The sequence below is a fragment of the Anomaloglossus baeobatrachus genome, chromosome 7 (genome assembly GCF_048569485.1).
Source record: "Anomaloglossus baeobatrachus isolate aAnoBae1 chromosome 7, aAnoBae1.hap1, whole genome shotgun sequence".
Classification (NCBI taxonomy): Eukaryota; Metazoa; Chordata; class Amphibia; order Anura; family Aromobatidae; genus Anomaloglossus; species Anomaloglossus baeobatrachus.
In genome coordinates this window covers 119,795,438-119,822,794 of record NC_134359.1, presented here as the reverse complement: position 1 = coordinate 119,822,794, position 27,357 = coordinate 119,795,438, and the positions used below count along the sequence as shown (strand labels likewise).

The window sequence follows — 27,357 nt, the reverse complement described above, 5'->3', positions numbered from 1 at the left end:
AATACCCCTTTAAAGGCGTTTTCCCACAAAGTACATTTCAATCCAATAGATTTTTTAATAATAAGTTGGATGTGTTTTTTAAAAATTGTTCTTATACTGAGATAATCTCATAAATGTGTCCCTGCAATGTACTGTGTAATGGCTGTGCAAGAACATAGTGTGCACATACCACTGCTCCCGGGTAGGGTAGGAAACAAAAGAGAGTAAACAGACAGGACAGCATGGGATCAGAGCTGCTTGTTTCTGTGAGGTAAAATGTTTAAAAACAGGCAGGGAAATGTTTTACCTCGCAGAAAGAATCAGATGCCATTGCATGCTGTATATGCTCTTTTCTTTCCTTCGCTGCTCAGCAGATGTGGTATGATCAAACCATGTCTCTGTATGGTCAGACACGGCCATTACACAGTACATAGCAGGGACACATATACAGTGTGTCCACTCATATCCTGTCCACCGCCATTAACTTGAGAACGGTGGCAGTTATAGGCATAGAAGTGGTGTCTAGGTATAGTAAAGTAGCATTTTTATCTCGAAAACGGAACGAGATAAAGAAAAAAGTTAATTACAAAGTTGTAGGGCATCATCAATTCAATACGAATCGACACCGTGCATACAAGAAATGCTATGATTAGAACGTGTAAAACTCACAAGGCTGCGGACATGAAGCGATACCTCATGGAGACCTTCCTACAAGTCATTGGGTATGGTGGCTGCATGGAGTAGCCTCCACGCTCACCTGACCTGACCCCATTGGACTTCTTTCTGTGAGGTCACATCAAACAGCAGTTGTATGCGACCCCTCCACTAAAATTGCAGGACCTACGACGACGTATTACAGATGCTTGTGCAAACATGTCACCTACCATATTGCACAATGTGCAGCAAGATACAGTATGCTGTCCAGAGTCCAGATGTGCGTTGCAGCTGACGGTGGCCACTTTGAGCATCAAAGTTAAATGAGCGCCATATGCGTGACCAGCATTCAATGTTTTTTTTGGGGGGGGGGGGGTTCATATGGGTTTCATATCATAGCATGGGTTTCATATCATAGCATTTCTGTATGCAAGGTGTCAATTCATATTGAATTGATGATGCCTTACAATTTTTTATTTAACTTTTTTTCTCTATTTCGTTCCGTTTTCAAGATAAAAATGCTAACCCCGTTGTTTTCCACCAGGTGGCGCTATTGGTGGTTTCATTGCGTAGCGCATGGCTACTTTACTATACCTAGACATCACTTCTATTCCTATAGCTGCCGCCGTTCTCAAGTTAATGGCAGTGGACAGGATATGGGTGAACAACACTGTAGAAGAATATCTCAGCACAGGAACATTTGTTTTTATACATATAAACATCCAATTGTGGAACTTATTATTCAAAGATCTATTGATGAAAATGTACTTTATTGGTGGGACAACCCCTTGAAGGAAACAGTGTTTTGTTATTTGTTTTTTTTCCAATTTAATTTTGCATTCTGAAAACCGTGATTTTTTATTGTTCTGTTGAAGTCTTATTTTTTTATATTTAGATGTTTTTAAGGTCAATGGTTTTTGGATAAGAGTTCATATTGGTTTTTTTTTCTTCCCACGATAGGTGACCAGAAATGAAGTATTTTGTCACACAAATTGTTTAATGAACTGCGCCTCATCGGCAGAAGGAAATATTGTAATGAGCAGTCACAGTGTAACTAGTAGGACGCTTGTACAGATTGTAGAAGAATTAGAATCTGAAGAAGAAGAAGTGATCAAGTTTGCTTGTCGAGACATCACATCTACGACTAATGTACGGGAACTGTTAACTGAGCTGAATGAAAGAAATTCACATCTGGTAATATTGGAACTGTTGTACTTGCTGAAAAGGTTGGACCTCATTAAAAAGTATTACAACATGTCCAAAGTAGAAGTAGAAAGACAACTGAAGAGACAATCCAAGGTCATTTCAGATTATAGGTAAATCAATTGCTTTGTTGTTGTTTTATATAGTATAACTAATTGCATGTTTTAATATTAATATGTAGAACTGGTGGAGGAAGGTTGAACTAGATGGACCTAGGTCTTTTTTCAACCTAAGTAACTATGTAACTATGTAACTATGTAATATTAGCTTCTGCTCTTTAGTAACCAAACTTTTTTTAATTTTATTACCCTTTAGGCATTAATAAGTTATGAATTTTTTGTAAGATATTTACAGTAATTACCTTATTTTCCTTCCTTCTGTCCCAAATGTTATGCTGCAGGGTGTCATGACCCCGACTGTCAGTGTTTCCTGGAGCGTGGCCGGGGGAGGGACTCCCCCTCTGTGCCTTGTTCCCAGGATCACTGCGCCTTTATCTTCAGGGCACTTTCGTTCATGCGGTGCCAGTTATAATTCTGCTCTGCAGTGTGCAGCTAGTCCCTTGTAAGTTCTGATCCTGCCTCCCATCCTGATTACATTCGTCCTCCCTGCCTGCCGTCCTGACTGTCTCCGCTTCCCCGCCTCCTGTCGTCCTGTGTACGTTTTCCCTGCCTCCCGTCCTGACTTTCCGTCCCCTCTGCTTTGCGTCCTGTTCGCCTCCGTTCCTCTCTGACTCCCATCATCCCTCCTCTGTTGTTCCGTTCTCCTGTACTCCCTGCTATTACCTGCTCTCCCAGCTCCCGACTTCGGCTTGTCAATAAACTTTGGTTTCCGCGCTCGCCCGGTCTTTGACGTTCCCTCTCAGCTCCTGACTCGGCTTTCCCTGGACTCTGTCTCCGTCTGACCCCTAGTACCTTTTCGACCTCGTGGTTCTGACTTCGGCCCGTACGACCATCCACTTCTTCCTTTGGGGAGACTTGTGCCCGCTAGTGGAGGATTGCTGTCAGCACTCTCCTGGTGCTCCGGCTCCTCCTTCTGGTTTGTTAAGTCTAGTGCCATCTAGTGGGGAATCCCTACCTAGCACTCTCCTAGTGTTCCAGCTCCCCCTGCTGGTTCATTACACAGGGTTTCAATGCAGAGTTCATGCTCCTTTAGAAGTTTCTTTCAACTAAATACTTCCCTTTACCTGGCTGAGACTCTCTGTTGCCTATCATGTACTCAGACGGGGAAGTCTCATGCTGTGTTTAAGTGTAGTGTACAGATTTAACAGAGCAGCAGCTGAAAAGATCTTCAAAAGTTTTGTTTTTATGGCATTCATTCTACTGTTAAAATGACCGGCAGTGAGATTTTCCAGGTCAGTTTTATTATGGTGGTACCAAACTTGTTTCATTTTTTTTTTCAAGTGATAAAAAAAATTGATAAAAAAATGATGTTTCAATTTTTTTCCCTCTCTTCATGATGATCTGGTTAATTAATTGTTTATGCTGATCAAGCTTTCACAGACATGGCAATACCAAATATGTTGATTTGGATTTTTATATTTTTGTTTTTTAAAACATATTTTTAACTTTGTTTTAGACCCCTTTAGGGACTTCCACCTGTGATCATCTGGTTGCTTTACTGTGTACTGCAATACCTTTAAAACTGCAAAAACACTTACTGTTCCTCTCATTCATTCTCGTCTGGAATACTGCACCTCTTTACTGGTCAGTTTCCATCTAAACAAACTTTCCTTTCTAATCTGTCCTGAATATAGCAGCCAGGGTCATATTTCTGTCCAGCTGCTACACCAATGCTTCCACCTTGTGCCAGTCATTACAATGGTTGCCATTCGGCAACTACAGAATATAATACAAATTTAACTCTCTCACTCACAAAGCTCTTCACAGTTCTGCACCACCCTACATCTTATCCCTCATTTCTGTCTATCACCCTACCCGTGCTTTGTGTTCTGCAACTGATCTAAGAATAACACCCTCCATAATCCGAAACTTGCACCTCCATCTCAAGACTTTTCTCGTGCTACACCAGTGTTCTGGAATGCACTACCCCCAAATGATCAAACCAATATCCAGTCACCATGTTTTTAAGCGTGCTTTAAAAACACATCTCTTTAGACAGGCCTATCACCTCAACTCACTAAACTAATTCTCCATGTCCTCTCCTGCTAAATGTCAATCATAATCTGCTCCCTCCCTCCTTCATAACCGTCTCCCCTTTCTCCATGCCCCCAATAGCACAGGATAACTGCACTTTGACAGATAGTGGCCGATGACAGATCATGCAGCTTTATATGAAAACCCTTGTTTATTATAATGATGGCTGGACCGTACACAACAAGCACGTTCTATATGCTGTGTCCCTTTATTTCCTTATAGATTGTAAGATGGTGAGCAGGGCCCTCACTCCTCCTGTAACTGATGAACTATGTGTTACTTTGTTCTCTTTTTATTGTCTCCACATGTCCCTGCTTAATTTAAAGTGCTGCAGAATATGTACAGCTATATTAATAAAATTAATATTGTAGTGCATACTGAACACCAGTGAATGAACGACCACATTAACTTGCATTGTGGCGAACTGGATTTCACTGAGGTGTCCATCATTAGGCAAAGAACATAGAGTTACTGGCGGTTAAGGCTTTAATTTACTTTGTTTCACTTCTCCTCCATCTCTGGTTGATGTTCGTAAAGAGACATTGAGTCACATTTCTGGTGGTTGTGTTTCCTTGTGGAATGTGTCCAGCTGGCATAGCAAGACTCAGACAATGCATAAAAAGGAAGTAAAAAGCCAAAGAGGAAGAAAGCAGACTGTCTTGTGCCAACTGTTGAGCATGGTCACCCTATAAGTCCGTATTTTATTTATAGCAGTCCTTGCCATGTCTGGACTGTCCATCCAGGATTCAGTAGTCTCTCAGTAGGCTGTGGATAAGCTTGCGGCAGCCCTGCATTTATATGCTGTCCCTCTATAACATGAGCTGTTTCTTAGAAAAGCCCAATAGTGCCCTTTAAAACAGTTCATAATGCACTAGGCCACCTGGATGGCTCCAACCAAATGAATTCTAGGGACTAGTTTTTAAAAGACCGATTGGTAGGACAGGCTTCTTATGTACAGAGTCTGAGTTCAAATTCCAGTGTGTTCAGCAGGCCGCAATCCCAAAAATCATGACCAGACGTTTACACTAGGAAGGGGCACCTAGGGCAGTTCCAGGTTTTGTACAGGTTTTGAATGTCCATGAATGACCACACAGGCATTTTGCCCTGTATCCCCATCCACAAATCTTTGTGCCAGTTGATTCTCCTGTCAGGAGACATTATTCCATGGTCTTGAGTTTCCATAAGTTGGGCTTGAGACCTTCCAGTTGGTACGCTCTCAAAATTCAATTGTAATGATAGAAGCTGTCCCACTTGTCCCAGCTGAGCTACCACCATGGGGGAAGAAGTAAAAATCAAGACATGCAAATCCTTTTTTCCCTCTTGGGGTCATGCCTGTCACTTGAGATACTGGTTGATGCGGTGAGAGACCTTTGACAGAAGTCTAAGGAGTAAAGTTTCTTTATGTGAAGAATGACAAATTTGTGTAGGAAAAATTAAAGACCAGGCAATTCTAAGTGGGACAAAAAGGTATAAAAATCAGCCCTCTTAAACAGCTAGTCTAGCCAGCATCTAAATCAAATGCCTAAAAGGCACCAGATTTGGTGATTATAAGCTGCGGCCACCACCAGTGGGCTCTTATATACAGCATTCTAACATGCTGTATATAAGAGCCCAGGCCGCTGTGTAGAAAATAAAAGTCACTTTATAATACTTACCTAAGGGGTGGTGCAGTGCAGACTGATTGGATGGGTGTCTCCGTTTTCTGGTACTGGCGCCTCCTCTTTCGGCTATCTTTGTCTTCCTTCTTCTGAAGCTTGGGTGCATGTCGTGTCCTACGTCATGCACACTACCATTGCATTGAGGTCCTGCGTGGGACCTCAATGTCGGCTAATGTGCATGACGTAGGACACGTCATGCACCTAGGCTTCAGAAGAAGGAGGACAAAGATAAACGAAAGAGGAGGCGCCGGACCTGGAGAACGGGGACACCCATCTAACCAGTCTGCATCGCACCGCCCCTTAGGTGCGTATTATAAAGTATTTTTTATGTTATACCCACGGCCTGGGCTCTTATATACAGCATGTTAGAATGCTGTATATAACAGCCCACTGGTGGTGGCCGCAGCTTATAGGCCCCAAATCTGGTGACAGGTTCCCTTTAATGTAATACATAAATAAATCTGTCAGAATTAAAGTATGGAATTTTTAAATGCTGTCTAACCAAATCATTCTGTTCCTGCAGGTATATAATGATAGAACTCAGTGAGCAGGTTGAAGAACGTGAGTTGGACTCCCTCATGTTTTTGCTAAAAAATTATTTGAGAAATGGGGCAAAACTAAAAAATAAGGTATACATTTTATTTTCTACTGTCACAAAGATCATATATAGTGGATTTAAAAAAGTCTATAAATTCTTTTGTTAAAATGGCAGGTTTTAGTCATGTAAAAATTCAAGAAAAATCATTTCAGACTTTTTTTCACCTTTAATTTCACCCATAATCTGTACAATCCAATTGAAAAACTGAAATGCTTTTGGATGGAAAAAGAACTAAATTTTCAATTGGATTTAGGTCCGTGTTCTGTCTCGGCCATTTCAAAACCTTGATTATTTTCTGGCAAAGCCATTCTTTTGCTGATTTCTAGGTAAGCTTAGGTTGTTTGGTGTTCTGAAAGGTGAAATTTATCTTCCAGCTTTTAGCAGATGCCCGAAAGGTTTTGTTGCAAAATTGACTAATATTTGGAATTTTTCATTATTCTCTGGACCTTGGCTAAAGCCCAAATTACATCTGCAGTTGGGAATTTTTAATAAATACATAGTGAATCAAAGTAAACTAAAAACAATTGCTTTGAAAATATGTTGAGTCGATCGCAATGTAACTAACATATACCCATTTTTCCACAGACATTCTTGTCTCTCATTGTGGAGCTTGAGAAGAATCAGCTAGTGACGCCAAATAATTTAGAGATTTTAGAAAATATGTTCCAGACCATTCACAGAGTTGACTTGAACAAGAGAATTGTTAAATTCCAACAGAAAGGTAACGAGCGGCCATGATAGAACATGTTACATTTGTTTTCATTCATTAGGTAACTGTAGGGCTGAAATGTTGTAATAGGGAGAATTTAGTAGGGGGTTGAGAGGGCATAACTAGGGAAAAGAAAATGACCAGGGGTGTGTTACAGTGTCTTGCCCATGTAGCTGTAATAAGTTGAATCAGTTTGACTGTATTGTCTACATTTTTAAGTATTTTGTAAGGTCAGGGTTTCTAGGCAGAGATGGGAGGGAATGTGGAGGAATTGTCTACCTGACATGTTCAGTATGTGTCTAGATATTTCAGTTATGTAATTATTGGATGTGGATGTGAAGGGTGGTGAACATTATTGGAGATTTTCAAATGTGCATTAAAGGGAATCTGTCAGTAAGATCAACTCTTCTAAGCTGTCTATATGAGCATTTAGTTATAAATACCGAAAAGACAAGAAAGGAGCGAGGCGCAATTGGTGTCTTATCTGATGGTATCGGCAAAAATTGTTTAAGATGCACTAACTTGGTGCGGTTGTGTAGATACAACTGTTATAAACACGTGGTATATATGTCTGCTGCAGAACCCATGGAAACAGCAAAAGAAGTAGGTGGAAGAAAAGGGTTAATCCGCGCTCCCAGAAGAAGATCGCTAGAGATCGATGAAGATTGAAAGTATCTGATTCCCTTCTTCAGGAAAAAAATCAATCTTGTACATTACACAATCCAAAGGGTTGATCCCTTAAAGGGAACCAATCACAAGGATTTTTTTATATAACATATACCATCGTTGTAACTTTTCTCTTCCAGGACCTGTGGGGAGATCATACCCATGTGACTAGAAGGGGCGTGGCCTCAGCCAATAGGAAAATGTTGCTTTCTGATATCAGCTTTGTTGGCTGAGGCCCTGCCCCTTCTGGTCACATGGGTATGCTGACCACAGGTCCTGGAAGAGAAAAGTTACATCGATTGTATAATCCTTATGCTAATTCTAACAGGTGGAGGGGATAACTATGAATTCCCCTCCAGATATTATCTGATCCTCAGCTGCTGTCACTAAAGCAGCTGGTGATTTTATAAACTTTACATTCTTGTGTTTCAAAACCTATACAACCGAGCTGCCCACTACAGGTATGTAGAGAATCAGCCTGATAGTGCCAGTATAGCACTGGCTTTAGGTTATGTATGAAAATCCTGGTGATTGGTTCCCTTTAAGGGATCAACCCTTTGGGCTGTGTAATGTACGTTATTGATTTTATCCTGAGGAAGGGGTCGCATGACTCTGAAACACATAGAACAATAAAATCAGATATTTTCAATCCTCATCGATCTCCAGCGATCTTCTTCTGGCAGCGAGGATTAACCATTTTCTTCCACCCACTTATATATGAGCATTTAGGTCATAGGATGCTGAATAAAATTATACTCTGATATCTGCGATCTGATGTATTATTCCCAATAAATCCACAATTTCTTAATATGTAAATGAGCTGTTGAGATCTAAAGGTCAGATATAGATCTCCCTGAGCATCTGCCTCCAAAGATTATTGTAAATGAAAAGGGTTTTTACCAGTGTGAGACATGTAATGACTGACGGTCTGCTCTCCTGATCTACATGGCTCACACTGGTAATGCCAGCTTTCATTTAAAATAAGCTCTGGAGTCAGATTCTCAGCAAGATCCCGTGTCCGGCCCATAGATCTTAACAGCTCATTTAACATATTAAGAAAACTGTGGCTTTCTCTGGAATTAGACATCAGATAGCAGATATCAATGTATAATTTTATTCATTTTCCTATGACCTACATACCCATATAAAAAGCTTAGGAGGGTTGATCTTACTGACAGATTCCATTTAAATCCTCAACTTGCTTGTTATGATCTGAATAAAGTTAAAATCTTTATTCCTTACAGTTCAGTTTTATTTATACGCTCATTACTATCTTGTAGAAAATGCTGTGTGCGTTGGTGGTCCATATGTCAATGCCCTTCCGGCATCTGCCTCCTCTTTTGCCAGAATGACCAGTTCCATGGTAAGTCTTCCAGCAAGTTAAGACAAACATTTCTTGGTTGGTGAAGGCCATTATATATTTTTATTTTACTTCAGGTTTTTTTACCTTGCTTTTCCAATTTTTATTTACTTTCTTTTCACTGCTTTTAAAATAATTCAAATTTTTTTTTAGTTACAACTTAAAATCTTTTCACTGATTGCTTTATATTATCTAACATTTTGTTAACTTTTCATTTGGTAAAAAACTTCTGATGCTGATGATCTGCTGTGGAAAGCTTCCAGCATATTGATTCTTACAAATAAAAGAACAGTTTTAACTTGCAGAATATTCAAATGCATCATAAAAGCGTCTTTACATTGGGGGGAAAACATTTCTAATGCTTAAAGTAAAAGGTCCACCCTTGAATACTCACTTTTTAAGCTATCTGAAAAAGTTAAACATGTACTGTATATACCCAGATTAGAAACCTAACATGCTGGCTGTATGAGCCCCTAGAGGGAAATGTTTTCTGCATACTATTATTTACCGTAGTTAAAGGCTTAATTCCATCTTCATGGATGGATATTATTGGATAAAATGTTCATTTGGAATCATCTTTGAGATATTAACATTTTTGTTTACAGCTCGTTACCTAGGAGACGACCACCGCTGCTGACTAGTTTACAAGGGGCTGCTGATAAATCTTTGGCTTTACCCAGTAAGAAACAAGATAGGATGATGAAACTTTACATTTATTGCACATACTCTCCACTGATGTCAACAGAGGTCTTACATCAGTATTCCAAGTTCTGTAAGCCTAGCAAAAAGAAGGATTTTAGTTGTGCCTCAAACCAGGCATCTGTAGCAGCCATGGCATAAGAAATGGTGTGAAATTTGGTACCCTTGAGATGTTTCTTCAGGTTTGGAAACAGAGGATGGTCGGAGGGAGCTAGATCTGGTGAAAAAGGTGGGTGGTCAATGAGCTGAAAGCTCAACTCAGTTTTGCCATGGTCACTTGTGCAGTGTGAGCGAAGGCGTTGTCTTGCATGAACAAAATTTCTTTGGACAGCTTGCCGCGCTTTTTCGCCTTCAGAGCTGCCTTCAATTGGTTCAAAAGTTCAATGTAACTCCTTGCATTGATGGTGGAACTCTTTTGAAGGTAGTCCACTAGCAGCACGTTATCCTTATCCCAGAACACACACGCCATCACCCTAGTGGTTGATTTTTGCACCACTGTGCCTCCAAGTCTTTTGACTGCTCCCTGTTTTCAGGGTCGTACAAAAAAAATCCAAGTCTCATCCATAGTGACCAGTTGATCCAGGAAGTTCTTATCAGTACGGAAATGCTGACAAATGAACTGGGAAGTTTTCACTCGCATGCTTCTCTGATCTGTTGTGAAACATTTGGGGACCCACTTTGGAGATAGCTTTCTCATGTCCAAATGTTCATGGATAATGACACAAACATGTTCACAGGAAATCCCCATCATGTCTGCTATTGCTTTAGCTGAAATTCGTCGATTCTCCAGTATGAGGTTGTGCAGAGCATCGATGATCTCTGGAACAACAACCACTCTCGGTCGTCCAGGACGTTCTTCATCATTAGTGCTGAAGTGGCCCGTTTTAAATTTGGCAACCCAGTTCTTAACTGTGGAATATGAAGGGCATTGATCCCCAATGTCTGCAACATATCACCATGAATATCCTTCTTGGACTTTCCTTGCAGAAACAAGAATTTTATCACTCCTCTGCTCTCAGTTGCTGTGAATATCGCATTAGACTCCACCATTTTGTTTTCCCACATGCGTAGAACACTGTTGCCATAAGCAACAAACACAAAATTTTGAAAACATATATTAGACACATAAGTCTTTCATGTGATGTAACATTCGTTACTACAAAAACAAAAAAAGATCACAAAGCCAAAGACTTATCAGCAGTCCCTCGTATATGCACTGCGCTCACACTGGCTTGGATTAAGATGTTACAACATGTCAATGATTTTACTCAGCTTCAAATCAGTGCTTACAAGCTCAAATACCAAAACATTTGCTGTTCTCCAAGCCAACGATCTGTATACAAAAGAAAAGAAAAATGTTGATATCTCAAGAATAACTGAAAAAAGTAATAAGCTGCAAAAGTGTTTGTTTTCACGTGTACTATCTGAAAATACCTTTTTATGAAGATAAAGGAGAAGTGGGACATCGACGTTCTGCTAGATACCACTGAAGAGAAAGAGGAGTAGTTCCCTGTGTGGTAATACTTCAAGCAGCTTAAATTTGAGTGTTTCAGGTTTGTACGGAACCCTTCATCAAAACTGAACTACATGATAGTCCAGTTTTGAGAAAGGGTTTGGTATGAACCTGAAACACATAAATAAAAGCTACTTGAAGTATTACCACACAGGGAACTGCTTCTCCTTCTCTTCAGCGCAATATACCAGAACGTCAGTGTCACGGGTATGACCCGAAAATCAGGAGTAGAGGTACGTACACTGGCCCTCAGACTAGGGATACTACGCTGTCCCTCATCCCAGAGGTATGCCTGATGGTGGTGAGGTCTGGACTGCCAACATAGCCCTGAAAGAGAAAATAAACAAACGACAGGATATTTCCACCCCACACCCAATAGCAGACAACTGTTCACCAATAACTGGATCACCACACAGAGGGACCACTGGAGCAAAGCTAGAGCTATAATTGGCATGTGAGGATAAGTTCCACAATTTTTTTATATGGCGGAGGCGGCTGTGACCCCAGTAGCAATTTACCAGCCAGCAGGAATTAACTCCTGCCATATACCGATGACCAGTGAGCGCTCCGACTATGGCTGAGCAACTAAGAAGCATCAGGTTGCCTGCCAGACTCTGCAATGTGTACAGAGTCTGAAGTCGCCATGACACCTAGTGAGTGAGGAGCAGAACACCGCATGACAGTCAATATCCCACTTCTCCTCCATCTTCATAATGAGATTATTTCAGATAGTGTCAGTAAAAACAAACAAAAATGTTTATCTCCCACTTCTCCTCAATCTATGTGCAGAAAAGATCTGCTTTTACCTGCAGATGTGACTGCAGCAGTTGAATAATCTATAGGCATTTATTGGAGTTGGGACATACATAACCTAATTAGGTGAGCAATCCCCTCACCCCCCATTTTAACTTAAAAAATACATTATTACCCCATGTGCCCTTGTCTCTCTTTTTCTTTTCTATCTATGAAGATGGGTTTATCCCTAGAAGACTGTGTTCAGTTTACTCCTAAGCTTTAGTGGCTAGTGCAGGTGTCCCTCATTTTTGGACCATAAGACTATGTGCCTATGGGGGCTCGTACCTGCGGATATATCCGCAGGTATGTCCGCAGGTTTCCCGCAGCAGCTCACCAGAATCCGCAGCTATACAGAGCTGCGGGATTCTAGCGAAATAGCTGCAGAAAACCTGCGGACATTCATGCGACTTACCTGCATAGTGGAGGGCCGGGATTTCCGCAGGTGTTTCTGCAGGAATAATTGACATGCAGTTACGTGCGGCTGCGGGACATCCGCAGCATATTCCGCAGCCACACATACCGCAGCATGAACACAGACACTCCCCATGTCCCATAGGATAACATGGGGAGTGTCTGTACTTGCTGAAACCTAGAAAATCCATATAAATCTGCAGGTTTTCCACGGCAAAATCCGCAGGCGCCAGCTCCAGTGGGCACATAGCCTAACTGCTATGACCCCGCTTTCAGAAAACACCTGTTCCCAGTCATGTTGACAGCACTGCAGCAACAACTGAGCTAATCTCTTCTGACCGCTCATGCCGAGAGCTTGGGCAGAGTCGCTGAGCTCCTTTTCTGCTGCAGTACTGCAGATGTGATATGTCAGCCCTGGAGTCAATAACAGATATTGGAAGCAGTGGTGGAAACTCAGCCCTGGACGCTTGGCGGGTGGGTAAAGCGTAGTTAGTTTTTTAAAAACAAACTGTAGCTGAAGAAATTGGGACTTAAAAAATGAACTAATGCTAAGATGTGAAGATTTCCTTTAAAACGTTGTTGTAATAGGAAATCAGAGTTGCATCTGATGTTGCATGAGACGCTTGGTTCCTAATTAATGCAGCACATCCTCTTTGATACTTTTTTATTTATTTCATTATATCTGTTTCATTGCTTCATTCTCATTCTTTTTTTTCCACATTAGAATCCACAATTAACAATCAGCACCATGAAAGGTGAGACTTTCGTGATTTTATTCCCTGGTATATTGTATTAAAATTTATTCATCCACCTTGGAATTCCTATTGTGTAACTATCATCATTGAATTTACTTGGCCATATTGACCAGGAACAAAGGAATTAACTCTTCACTGTCAAAATGAAATCAAATCTTTAGTAAAAATACTTTGAGCAACAGCTGTGTAATATGATTTGATCTTTTTTTAACCCTTTCATACACCCTGGCATAATAATATGTCACTGCAAGGGTGCGCACGTGTGGAGTAGCCATCAGGCTTACCAGGCAAGTGACAGCTCTATTATACATCTGCCTCTAACAGAATCTGCCCTTAACAGTTGCAACCAGAGCTAGCAAGGCACTCCATCAGAGTCACGTGTTAGGCCTCCTGGAACCTGTGTCTGAACTGACAGAGGAGCTGTCTCATAGGCACACATACTTTTGTGAGCCGAGGGAAAGGGTGTGACTGGAGAAGAAATTATTTTTTTGACTGTTTGCGCATGGAAGAAAGGTGTTTTTAACACCTAAAATGGAAAAGGTTCTTTACAGTTAGAGCAGTCAGACTGTGGAATGCCCTACCACAAGAGGTAGTGTGCTGCCCCCGTGCCAGCAGCCGCCGCTGCTCGGATCCGGGCCTTCTGTGGGTGGCTCGAGGGTCTCCGGACCCGGGGGTCTCGCAGACACGCCGAATAATAGGGGGGGCGTAGATGTACGGGCTAGGCCGTATTAAGTTCGTGACGCCACCCACAGTGTGTGGTGAGGTGGAACACCACCGCTGCTGTAATGGGGCACCCTGGGGAGATGTAGTGGCAGCTTGATGTTAACCCCTCCGTGGGTAGGGATGGTCGCCTCGGGATCCAGTGTCTTTGCGCAGGGTATAGCGATGGCAAGAGCCGGCGCGGCCGGACGTGCAGGGGGGAATGTTGGTTACTCACATGAACCACACGAGTCTTTTAGTAATCAAAGTGCTGGTGGCCGGCCGCCGCTGCCGTTTGCATTCAGGTCCCCCACCCAGGCTGGAGGTCGCTGTCCTTTCCTCTGCACTTACTTTGTGTATGGTGGACTGCCTGGTCTGGAACTCAGGAGTCTGCTCCCGGCTGGATGTGGCCTAAGGAGCCGTGCCTGCAGACGCTGACCCGTGGGATCTATGGGCCCTGGCGGTGGCCTTACCCCTATCGGTGGGCTGTTGTCTTCTTTGAGGGACTTTAGGTGGGACAGGACATATAATCCTGCCCTCAATCGGTTAATTAGCTAGGCCACTGGTTTCGGTCCTGGCTTCAGGGTCCGAGTACCCCCTCTGTGCTACGGTTTCCAGGTCAGTTCTCCGTGTTGGTACCGGCGGGCTACAACCCTGTCCCGGTCCACCTTGGATCTGCCGAGCAGTCTTCCCGTCTCCTGCTGTCGGAGACCACCGTCTGCCACCTAGCCAAGGCACCAGGGCTCCAACCCTGGTACTGTTCAACTTGAACTTCCTCTGCTGGAGCTACACTAGCTCCAGCCCACACTCCTCTCCACTTGAATTCCAACTTAAGCGCCACTGTTTTACCCGCCCCAGGCTGTCTAGACCCCTAGGTCTAGACAGCCCACTGGTGTGCCAATCTTTCCCTAAGGGGGGGTGACTAGGGTTTCAGATCGACTGTGTGTTACCTAAGTGAGGGTTGGTGTTGTGTGGGGGCCTATTTGTGACTATCTGGTTTTGCCAGGGTGTCACAGTAGTAATGGCAGACACTTTAACAGCTTTTAAAAAAGGGCTGGATGATTTCCTCAGTACACATAATGTTGTGGGTTATAGATAATTTTGTGATAAAAAAATTTATAATTGGTGAAGAAGGGTTAAACTTGATGGACCTAGGTGTTTTTTCAACCTAGATAACTATATAACTATGTATATAAAGTATAACTTTATATCTTCTGATGTTACAGCCCTTCTTTTTGGACTCCCGAAGGTATTTGGGCTTATGATACAGCTCCTGTGTTAGTTGAGACACGGTTCTGTGTTTCTTTAGACTGCAGCCTGCCCTGACATGTGGCTATGACTGACTGCTGTTTGAATTCCATGATGGGGGATATTTTATTACATGTCTGGAAATCCCCTTTAAGGCATTAAGGTGCAAATTCACATTTGAACGAATCTGTGAAGCCCACTGATTTCTTCAGAATTGACAAACAATCTTATGTGTGTGGGGAGGTGCAATGGCCATGTTGCATTTTCTTGATTCCCTTTGTTCTCAAGAGAATTTAGCTGGTCGACAATAACTTATTCCACTCTTATCATTGAAATCACTTACATCCTTGCCTGATACGAATCTGTATTTGTAAGGGGAAAGGGGGCAGTCATCTAAAATAACTATTGGCTAGGCGTGTATTCAGCTGCTAAAGACACCATATGTCACAAGCTCTTGGTAAGCAAGAAACCATTTTTTTATATATTTTTTTTTACTAAACTAAATTTAATATAAAAAAATGCAAAACTTTATTTAAACATCCACATTAAAAAAGGTCCAAAATAGGACTGAAAAGGACATTGAAAGACAATACAAAAATACAGAAAAAGAACAATGCATAAGTATAAGTAATGGGTATAGACACACTAACTACAAACTGAGCCAGGTGTAGTGGCAGAGGTCATTAGACCTGAGTCCTCTACAATATGTAATAACCCTACAATGGGGAGTGTAAGCCATCAGGTATAAATAAAGCTGGGGATTCAGATCAAATAAATTGCAGTAGATACCAAGGGGAAGTGTTTTTTACTACTACCCATTTTTTTGCCGTTTTGATGTTTTTTATACAATATAATCTTATCCCTTTTTGAAGAGCTGGAGTTTCTCTCGAGTTTTTTCTGGATTTTTTTCTGTATTGCTGGACCCTACTATTCACCGTACTCAAGGGAACAGGTGAGTTGGACTTTTCTCTTTGCATGGTGAAGTGTTTGAATGTATCTGCCAGGACCTTATATTGTCGTGGTAACATGCTCTGTGTCATGGGCCTCCCTGCTTACTCCTCAGCACCTAGTGGGTTTGCGATGCGCATTGGTAGCCACGGCAACTGATGAGCTCCAATGCGCACGCGTGCGCTCTGATGCCAGCGGGGGCAGTGTGATGGATGATGCTGTTGCGCACGCTCTGCACCTACAGCTTGCATTGGCCAGGTCAGATGACTGCTACCACGGCAAAATAAGTACCTGGCAGATACATTTAGACACTTCCCCATGATTAAGCAGTGTTTCCATATGTGAAACGCGCGTCGGGGGTTTTCCTTCAGGAGAAATTATTTTGGCACTTTATAGCACTGAGCACTTTCCTGGTATGTACTGCAATTGATTTGATATGAATCCCCAGGTTTATTTATACCTGATGGCTTACGCTCCCCATTGTAGGGTTATTACTAGGGATGATCGAATACCTCAAATATTTGGCTTACCAAATATCCAACGAATAGGTCGCCGCTATGCGAATATTCGGTGCGAAATGTAAGTCTATGGAAAGCCCGAATAGTTCCGAATGGTTGTTATTCGGGTTTCCCATAGACTTACATTGCGCATCGAATATTCGCAAATAGTTGAATAGCGGCGACCTGATCGGCAAATATTTGCAAAGCCAAATATTTGACGTATTCGATCATCCCTAGTTATTATATATTGTAGAGGATTCAGGTCTAATAACTTCTGCCACTACACCTTGCTTAGTTTGTAGTTAGAGTGCCTATACCCATCACTTATACTTATGCATTGTTCATTTTCTGTATTTATGTATTGTCTTTCAATGTCCTTTTCAGTCCTATTTTAAACATTTTTTAATGTGGATGTTTAAATAAAGTTTGTATTTTTTTAACTTAAAACTCCGCTTCTCTGGCTTACAATTGTTATGGAGTGGTTCTATTGTAGCTGTTTTTGAATAAGATTGTCAACTCACAGCTCACTATTTAGAATGCGCCTTTTGGATTTGTTTGTGTTTAATTTAATATGATTGGGGTCTTAAAGTGGGGCCACCACTATTAAATGGGTATTCGAAAAAATAAAAAGTATGTGCCAATTGCATGGATCAGTCTAAGGCTAGGGCCCCACTTTGCGTTTTTAACCTGCGTTTCTGCAGCGTTTTGAGCAGCAGCGTTTTATGGCCAAATGGCTCGCGTTTTCTTTTTCCATGTTATCCTATGGAAATTGTGCAAATTCTGACCCCACTTTGCGTTTTAAAACGCTTCGTTTATTTTGCATATTTTGTGGCAAAAAACATGCGTTCAAAGAAGCAACATGTCAATTGTTTTTGCCATTTTGGGTGCGTTTTGCTAACATTGAAGTCTATCAGAAATGGCAAAAACCAAGATTCCTTCAAATTCCTGTGTTTTACCTGCTTTTCCAGTGCAGAAAACATGCGTTTTGGACTTCAAAAACGCATGCTTTTTGGACATCAAAATAATGATTTCATATGTCCTGTTACACACACACACACATAGTCCGACAATTAAGATTAAGAATTTTAATAAATTATTGCTATTTTTCCATTAAATATCATATTACCGCTATAATTTCATTAAATTAATATTTTTTCATTATTTTTCACAAAAATATAGATTTGTTTCTTTTTTTCCAATTTTTTCATTGAGTTTGACTATTTAAACTTTATTTAGCAGTGTATTGATGTTCAAGACGCATCTATCAAAATGCAGGTTTTTGGAAAAGCAGGTAAAAAGCGCTGAAAACGCATCTAAAATGCGGTAAATACGCATGCGTTTTCAGCGCTAAATTTCTGAAAAAGGCAACTTTGGTCAAATCAATTAAGCCCAAAACGTGCGTTTAGAACTGCAAGTAGATGAACGCAAAGTGGGGCCCTAGCCTAAAACAGCAAACACAAATAGTACTCACAAGGTCTCTGTATTGCTGATCTGCTGTTGGTTTGCTGGCTGCAGCAGTGCTGTCACAACTACAGCTCACATCACCGCTGCAACCAATCACTGACCTCAGCGACTCGTGTTTGTTATTTTAGAAGAATACAAGTATGGATATGTGGCTTGGCAACTGAAATAGATCAAAACTATGCACTTCAGCAGTCCAAGTTATACTCTCAAAATCCACATTATAAATCTTTACCAACTCGCAGTAATGTTGTAATTCCTGGCTGCGTTGCATGATGCGCTACATGTACAGGCAGCCTAAATATTAACTATTTATATTTGTATAAATATATTTATACATATTTATATTGTATATTTAAAATACTGATTGTCTTTCCTTTTCCTACTCAATGTAGAAGCAACGCCTGTACAAGAAACCCTGATACAGGTAATACTTCAGCCAGCGTACATTTTTATACAATGTGAAATTGGGGAGGACTGTTACTGTAAAGGAAGGGTGGAGAACAGTCACAGTCATCAGTGTGATAATTGTCCTATTGTTACTATATCATCAATAGGGTTAGTCACTTGTAATCTATATTTAGCATATGCTTTAACATTTAAATATTTGAGAAGTATCTATAAAAAAACTTGAATTACTCTTTAGTATGTGTAAGTAATATAGAACACCAAAGTCTTGAAATTCTGGAAATCACAGGATGAATAGACATGTAAATGATGAAAATATAGGGCCACATTTTTCAAAACATTTCAATATATTCAGTAACGAGTATGAGCAGCACACATAGCAATACTGATATGTACACCCCTTGGCTGCTATCAGTGAGGTTATTAATGATTGTCTGAGGAAAGTTCTGCAATGCTAAATGGGCAGTAAATCATCAAGATCCCCTACTGGCAGCTCACTTTGCATTTGCTAACTATTGAGGTTAAGATATGCTCAATGGGAGACAAGTCCGGAGATGTTGCAAAACATGCTAGCACATTTAGGCCATGCAGGCAAGTTGAAAAATGGTTCCTAGGACATTGTGAAGAAATGGCCATGCATTGGTTCCACAACATAATCAATGTACTGAAACATCGAGCTATTATTTTACCTGAAGTGAAGACGAGAGGGATCTGGCTACATTCTACCACTCGTATCATACTTCCGTGAGTAGGACTAGTGTGTCATTCTCTCGTGAAGGCCTCTTCGTGGTATTGCCCTCATGGTCCCCAGACCTTTCACTGGCTATCATTGCTTCCAAGACAAAAATAGGACTTGTTGCTGAAGAAAATAGACCTCCATTCCAGCCTCCATTGCCTTCTTGCTCTGGACCATCATAGCTTTTGAGAGTGGTGGCGTGAGGTCAATGTAGAGTGATTTACAAGGGGATACAAGGGGACGACACCTTAGCCCTACTTCCACAAATATGGTGTGGGGTGGCATAAAGTATGGTAACGAGACACCTCTAGTCCATTCCAGCGTACACTAACAGCTCCACGCTACATTACTTTGGTGGTATAACCAATGGTGCAGTCATCAATCCAAAGTGTCCCAAGAGCTATTTTGTAACATGACAAAGCCAAGCCACATGTTGCTTGTGCTATAATGAGCAGCCTGCGTGGCCTAAATGGGCTACCCTGACCTGCAGCATCTCTGGACTGATCTCCCATCGCACACATAAGTTAAGTCATTAGTCAGCAATTGCAAAGAGAGCAATGATTTGCTTGCCAAAATACATTTGGCATGGAAGAATATTCCTCTGTGCATGGCCTTCATACTCCTTTCTGGCCTTCATACTCCTTTCATCATTTGCATATCATAAACATGTCTATAGATCCTGTGATTTTGTAATTCCACGACCTTCTTCTTGATGTTGCAGTTTCCATGTTGATGAGTGTAGATTGTGTGTGAACAATCTCCAATGATTAAAAAAGTCTGCAGCTAATCTCCCAATTTAAAAATGAACTGAGTCTTTAGAGATGTTGACACACACTGCTAACAGTCCTACATAGAGGCAGAAAACCGTGAACAGAAATCTTCTTCCAAGTTATCGTTTTCTGATTCAATGTCCCAACTTTTTAAAAAGTTCCATCTGTTGTTAACAGTTTGGAAGGTATAAAATAGTAAAAGTTCCAAGGCTGAACAAACGGGATGTGTGGGTGGATGCCGAGATACATATAACAAAAGCACGCTGTGTGCAAAGGGGAATTCCAAGTTGTATCAAGTCCAAGTTTCATTTCTCTGATTATTTGGGAGGAACTAGAATAGAGAGCAATTACCGTATTTTCCACACTACAGGATGCACTAAGGCTTTGTGCGCACTGGAAAATAGAATTTTCTCAAGAAAATTCCGCAGGCATTGACAGATTACCACACCCGCGGTAAAAAACCCTGGCAAACCGCACCTGAAAACCGCATGCGATTTGCTGCGGTTTTACCGCGGTATTGTTCGCAGTATTGCCGCGGTTTTGCCGCGTGCGGGTTGGTTCATGTGCTTTATTGCATTCAATACAATAAAGCACATTGAAGAAAAAAAAAAGTCATTTCATTCTGAGATAGATAGATAGAGAAATAGACAGATAGAAGAATAGATAGAAGAATAGATAGATAAATAGAGTCCCTGTGAGCACACGCTGCATTTCTCACGGTCGGCAGTGTGTTCACATTACCGGCCGTGGGAAATGCCCTGTAATTACCTCTCTGCTGTCTCGTTGCGAGGCTGCATTCAGCATTGTGTCAGTCGCGGCTGGATGCAAGCATCGCAGGACGTGGATTACGCCGGAGCTGTGTGTTTTGGGGGGGTTAATAAACGGGTGAACCAGGGGCTTTTTTGTGTTTTATTTAAAATAAAGGATTTTTAGGTGTGTAAATAAATGAATAAACATTCACTTTACTTACGGGTTGATCATGTCAGCTGTCTCATAGACGCTGCCATGATCAAGCCTGGACTTAGTGGCGGCGATCCGCCGCCATTAATTCCTTACATTACCTTGATTGCCACCGTATCACGGCAACAAGAAGAGCCGGGGACACTCCGGGACTGTCGCATAATGCATGCAACAGTCCCGGGGAAGCTGCGGCTGATATTCTCGGCTGTGGGGGGAGGGAGGCAGGGGACATTAACCCTGGCCCTCGCCCTCCCCAGCTTGAGAATACCAGGCCACCGCTGTGTGTTTACCTTGGCTGGAAGGTAAAAATACGGCGGAGCACACGTGTTTTGTTTTCTATATTTCCGTTTGCTTTCTATGTGTGTTCTATATGTCTGTGTGTGTCTGTGATGTGTGTGTGAGTGTGATGTGTGTGTATTCTGTGTCTGTGTCTGTGATGTGTGTGTTTACTCTCTGCTCCGCTTCCTCTTCCTGTAATGACATCACTACCCTGCAAACCGCAGGCAGCGATGTACATTACTGCAGGTAAACCGCGAAATACCGCAGGGAATAACGCAGGAAAACGAACCGCACAGAATTTGCTGCCTGCGTTATTCCCTGCGGGATTTCACGATTACATGGCAGTGAATGGAGTGAAATCCCGCAGCGACGTGCGGAAAAGAATTGACATGCAATTGTTTTTGCTGCGGGAATCCCGCAGCAAAACATGCAGCTGTCAAATTCCGCATAGTGCGAACAGCATTTTTTTTTTTCCATAGGTTTTGCTGGTGAATCACTGCAGAGATGTTATGAACATTTTCTGCAGCAAAACATGCAGCAAAACCGCAGGAAATCCGCGGGAAAAAACGGTAAGTGCGCACAGGGCCTTAAACATAAGACTCAATCAAGGTTTAGAAAACCAAAAATCTAAAAAAATTGTTTTATATTAATTGCTGCCTTTAATGGTGCTCCAGCATGAAAGGGAGGGGTAATGTTTTAATTAAACAAGGGAAACAGAAGTAGGATTTCAGAACTGTGGTCTAGTTTAAATATGTAACAGAGGATGAGCCATTAGAATAAATGAGTATTAAAGGGGATTTCCCACGAAAAACATTGATTTTAAAGTTTATTTTAATCAATAGATCTTAGAATAATAACATTTCCACAATTGGATGTGTTTAAAAGAAATGTTCCTGTGCTGAGAAAATCTTATAAAAGAGTCCCTGCTATGTGCTGTGTAATGGCCGTGTCTGACCATACAGGAACATTGTCAGATCATACCACAGTGCCTGGGCCAGGGCGGAAAAAATAAAGTATATAGACATTACAGAACAGGATCACAAATTATTCTTGCTATGAGGCAAAATATTTTTTTAAAAACAGGTAGAGAAATACTTTACCTCACAAAAAGAATCATATACGGCCATTACACAGTACGTACCAGGGACACATTTATAAGATTATCTCAGCACAGGGAACATTTTTTTAAACATATCCAATTGTGGAAATCATTATTATTGTAAGAGCTATTGATTAAAATCAACTTTGAAATTCATTTTGTTTGTGGGAAAAACACTTTAAATAATATCCCCAAACGTTGTTTTGCAAAGTCCCAACACATTTTACTTTGAAAGACTCGGACCACAGTTCAAGAGGGGCACAGGTACATTTATTTTGGATAAAATATATGCTTGCTTTTACATTGGTAATGTCTTTTTACTTCATGTCACCTAAATAGTCACAATCGCAATCTAGCGATATGTACATAATAGCTGTTGCAGCTTACACCATATATACAGGAAGGGTAAACCTGATTTTCTCTATGTGACTGCAGACTTGTAAATCCTCGCATTGCGTGCACTGTGCGCTGAGAGGATTCTCCAGTGTCAGAGCCGGGAACAGTATGTAAAAGAAAAGGGCACATTTATTATTCTGTTTACACATCAGAATAAGCAACTTTGTAATGTATCTTATCAGATAAATATGCTTCTTTCTCTGCCAGAATTGATCAAATTCTCAATTCTGAAGTGATTCTGTATTCAGTGAAGACTTTTCCATTACTGAGATAGGAGATGACAGTTGCTATTGATGAGATTCTATGATGATGGGAGGGGGAGGAGCTAGAGACAGAGGGAGGGGCTAGAGACAGAGCTCTGCCACTCTTTCTTCTATCTACATCGAATCTCATCAGTAAAAACTGCCATCTCCTATCTCAGTAATTGTAAATCATTATCATTAGTGCACTTGTCTATATTTGGCCCTAAAGATAATCTGTCACCAGGTTTTTGCCACATAATATGAGAGCAGCCTGATTCCAGTAATCTGTCACTTAGTGGGTTGCTTGCATTAGTTTTGATAAAATCACTGTTTTATGAGCAGGAGATTATCACTAGAAGACTAGTAAACCTGCTGCAGGATAGGCCCCTGTACTAATAAACTCTGTACAACCCTACCCACACAACTGATTGGCTTCTTTCGGTGCACACTGTGCATAGGCAGAAATCTGCCAATCACTGGTGAGGGCAGGGTTATACAGATCTCAACAATTTTAGAAATTGTAGATCTGCAGCAGATAAAACAGTGATTTTATCAAAACTGAGGCAAATTAGTGACATGTCATAGGAATTAGGGACTCTACCCCTACATCATGCTGCTCTTAGATGCGTTAGCAAAATCTTAGTGATATATTTCTTTTTATTTACAGCAAATTGACAATGGTAAATAATAAGACAAGGTTTTATCAAGTTTAAAATATGAATGTATGATTAAATTTATCTCTTCAGCCTTGGACATATATAAAAGAGCTAACTGAATGGAAAGTTGGATTAGATATTATGTCAGGATAGAATATTTTGTTTTATAACCTGGAACACAAGCTGACAATTATATTTCTTTTTTATGTATAGAGAAACGGCCATCTTTCTATTTAGTTGCGGCAACCCTTTAACAATAAGTGCATCCTTATTGTTTGTTCCCTTTAAAGCTCCACCATACAGTATTTATTTCGGGTCAATCAAGATCAGTTGTAACATAGATCATTACAGCTTAGTAATAATTATCATGCATTTGTAAAATTGAAAACCTAAATGTCAGTGGGATGAGTGAACATTTTTGACAAATATAAAATGCAAACAAATTAAATGACACAATAAATCATACAAAAGTTGTAATTCCATATACCTATTATTTATAGATTGCAGATCATGAAGAAAGATATCCAGTAAGAAGAGACCACAGAGGATTCTGTGTTATCATTGACTGTGTTGGCAATGATGCTGGTAAGTGTCTTCTTTATTATCTCATTATTTTTAGAAGTTTAAGTATTAGTATTACAAAAAGTTTCACATTTCTGTAAAATTATAGACATGGCGTGGAATAATAAATCCACAGAATGGCTGATTTATTTCTATTAGTGATGTGCACAGTCTTTTTGTGTAGAAACTAAGCAGAACTGAGCAAGATGGCCGAATTCAAGGGAACCGTTTCGTGTGTTGAAAATCATTCTTCAAATTTTTCAGATGATTTATATACTTTGTTCCAGACTTATTTTTTAGTATGATAGCTGATGAAACTCTACAGTTGCAATTTATAATTATTGAAGCATGCGTCTGCTGGAGCTTTAGCGGCATCTTCTCTACATGGGTGATTACATTTTTAAGCCTGCTTTACGCGTTGCAATTTTGCATACAATGTCGTATGCGATCGCACACGCCCCCATCGTATGTGTGGCACGTTCAATTTGTTGAACGTGCCGCACAAACGATTAACCCCCATCACACGTACTTACCTTCCATACGACCTCGCTGTGAGCGGCGAACATCCACTTCCTGGAGTGGGAGGGACGTTCGGAATCACATCGACGTCACGCGGCAGCCGGCCAATAGAAGTGGAGGGGTGGAGCTGAGCGGGACGTAAACATCCCGCCCACCTCCTTCCTTCCGCATTGTGGGCTGGGAGCCGCAGGACGCAGGTAAGATCTGTTCATCGTTCCCGGGATGTCACACACTGCGATGTGTGCTACCCTGGGTACAATGAACAATCTGACGTGCAATTCTAGAGAAAGGTACGATGTGTATGCGATGAACGTTTTACCGCTCAATCGCAATCGCACATACCTGTCACACACTACAATGTACCTGACGATGCCGGATGTGCGTCACTTACGACGTGACCCCGCCGACACATTGTAAGATACATTGCAGCGTGTAAAGCCCGCTTAACATAGGGACAAACATAAATAAGCTGGGTTGAAATAGACTAAAACTGGCGCTTGTGGACTATTTTATCTTTTGTGTTATGTATGTTCTTTATGACATGAATTATTGCTTGAGCACGTGAAACTTATGGAGAATGCTTTTGTGCGAAGGAGAATGTCTAAAATTTATGCTTTTGGGCTTGTAAAGAGCGGTGCACATTTTTATTTTTTCCAGTTTGTATATACCCGATAATAAACAAACAATGATTATTTACTCCTATATACCGGTATATGCATACACATATGTATGTGATATATGTGTGTTTGTATGTGTATGTGTGTATGCCCATTTTTCTATATTATATAGTTAGAGGGTAGTCAACAGTGGGACAAGCCCTGAATGGATGGAGTATATGTATCCTCATGGTGCAGTTATATGAAACTCAGAGAGAACACCCCAGCACTATTAACGCTAAGGGGTACTTTGCACGCTGCGACATCGCTAGCCGATGATAGCGATGCCGAGTGCGATAGCACCCGCCCCCGTCGCACATGCAATATCTTGTGATAGCTGCCGTAGCGAACATTATCGCTACGGCAGCTTCACACGCACTTACCTGCCCTGCGACGTTGCTCTAGCCAGCGACCCGCCTCCTTCCTAAGGAGGCGGGTCGTGCGGCGTCACAGCGACGTCACACGGCAGGTGGCCACTAGAAGTGGAGGGGCGGAGATGAGCGGGACGTAAACATCCCGCCCACCTCCTTCGTTCCGCATAGCCGGTGGAGGCAGGTAAGGAGATGTTCCTCGCTCCTGCAGTGTGACACACAGCAATGTGTGCTGCCGCAGGAACGAGGAACAACATCGTATCTCCTATTGGTGCGACATTATGAAAATGACCGACGCTACACAGATCACCGATTTACGATGCTTTTGCGATCGTTTATCGGCGCATCTAGGCTTTACACGCTGCGACGTCGTTACCGGCGCCGGATGTGCGTCACTTTTGATTTGACCCCGACGATATCGCAGTAACGATGTTGCAAAGCACCCCTAAGGCTATGTCCGCACTTTGCGTCGAGGTAGTTGCAGTTCTAAACGCATCCTCTGGCAGAAATGGTTTTTGTCAAAGTTGCTTTTGACCACAAAATCGCGGTAAATACGCATGCGGTTTTACCGCGTTTTAGCGCTTTTTACCTGCGGTTCCATTGCTTAAAGTCAGATGCATTTTGATTACAAAGACACTACTAAATAAAGTTTTGACATACAAACACTATGAAAAAAGGGAAAAAAAAGAAAAAAATATAATTATTTAAATCATAACGAAAATAGTTACATTTAATATAATTATAACGGTTTTATACTATTTATGGCTAAAATAACAATAAATTAATATTTTTCATTAATTTAATTGTCGGACTATGTGTGTGTGTAAAGGAACATATCATTCCATTATTTTGATGTCATAAATGCATGTCTTCAGCAGCTAAAAAGCATGTAAAACGCTGGAATTTTGATGTTGCTTGCGTTTTGCAACTTCTCATTGACTTCAATGTTAAGAAAACGCAGCCCAAATTGCAAAAACAATTGACATGTTGCTTCTTTGAACGCTGAGTTTTTGCCCCAAATTATGCAAATTAAACGCAGCGTTTTGAACTGCAAAGTGCGCACAAGAAATCCCCATTTCCCATAGGCTTTGCTTGTAAATCAAAACGCATGCCTTTTGGCATGAAAACGCTGCAGTTCAAAACGCAGCTGAAACGCAGGTAAAACGCAAAGTGGGGACATAGCCTTAGGGTACGACCGCACTTTGCGTTCTCCTACTTGCAGTTCAAAACGCACGTTTTGTGCTTAATAGATTTGACAAAAGTTGCCTTTTTCAGAAATTTAGCGCTGAAAACGCATGCGTATTTACCGCGTTTTTGATGCGTTTTCTGCGCTTTTTACATGCTTTTCCACCTGCGTTATGACAGATGCATTTTGGAAATCTAGACACTGCTAAATAAAGGTTAAACATTCAAATATATTGAAAAAAGAGAAAAAAAAGGATTAAATCATAAGTTCAGAAATCAAAATGAAAATGGAAATATGTAATGGAATGATAGCAGTAATCGTATTTCTTAGATAAAAAGCACTAAATTTAATATTATCTTTATTTAATTGTTCGATTATGTGTGTGTGTAAAGGGACATATGAATTCATTAATTTAATGTGCAAAAAGCATGCCTTTTGTCAGGTCAAAACACATGTTTTCTGCAATGAAAAAGCAGGTAAAACGCAGGAATTTGTAGGAATCTTGGTTT

At 41.1% G+C, this 27,357-nt stretch overlaps 1 protein-coding gene across 2 annotated transcripts in view; it reads left to right on the top strand.

The window, feature by feature from the left end:
• Positions 1-27,357, top strand: part of CFLAR (CASP8 and FADD like apoptosis regulator) — a 53,254-nt gene that overhangs the window by 15,382 nt on the left and 10,515 nt on the right. For both annotated transcript variants that reach the window (XM_075317625.1, XM_075317626.1), the window contains exons 2-8: positions 1,594-1,949; positions 6,171-6,276; positions 6,831-6,966; positions 8,901-8,983; positions 13,123-13,153; positions 18,405-18,436; positions 24,056-24,140. In XM_075317625.1, the coding sequence (XP_075173740.1) occupies positions 1,594-1,949; positions 6,171-6,276; positions 6,831-6,966; positions 8,901-8,983; positions 13,123-13,153; positions 18,405-18,436; positions 24,056-24,140 (829 nt within the window). The remainder of the gene's footprint in view (positions 1-1,593; positions 1,950-6,170; positions 6,277-6,830; positions 6,967-8,900; positions 8,984-13,122; positions 13,154-18,404; positions 18,437-24,055; positions 24,141-27,357) is intronic.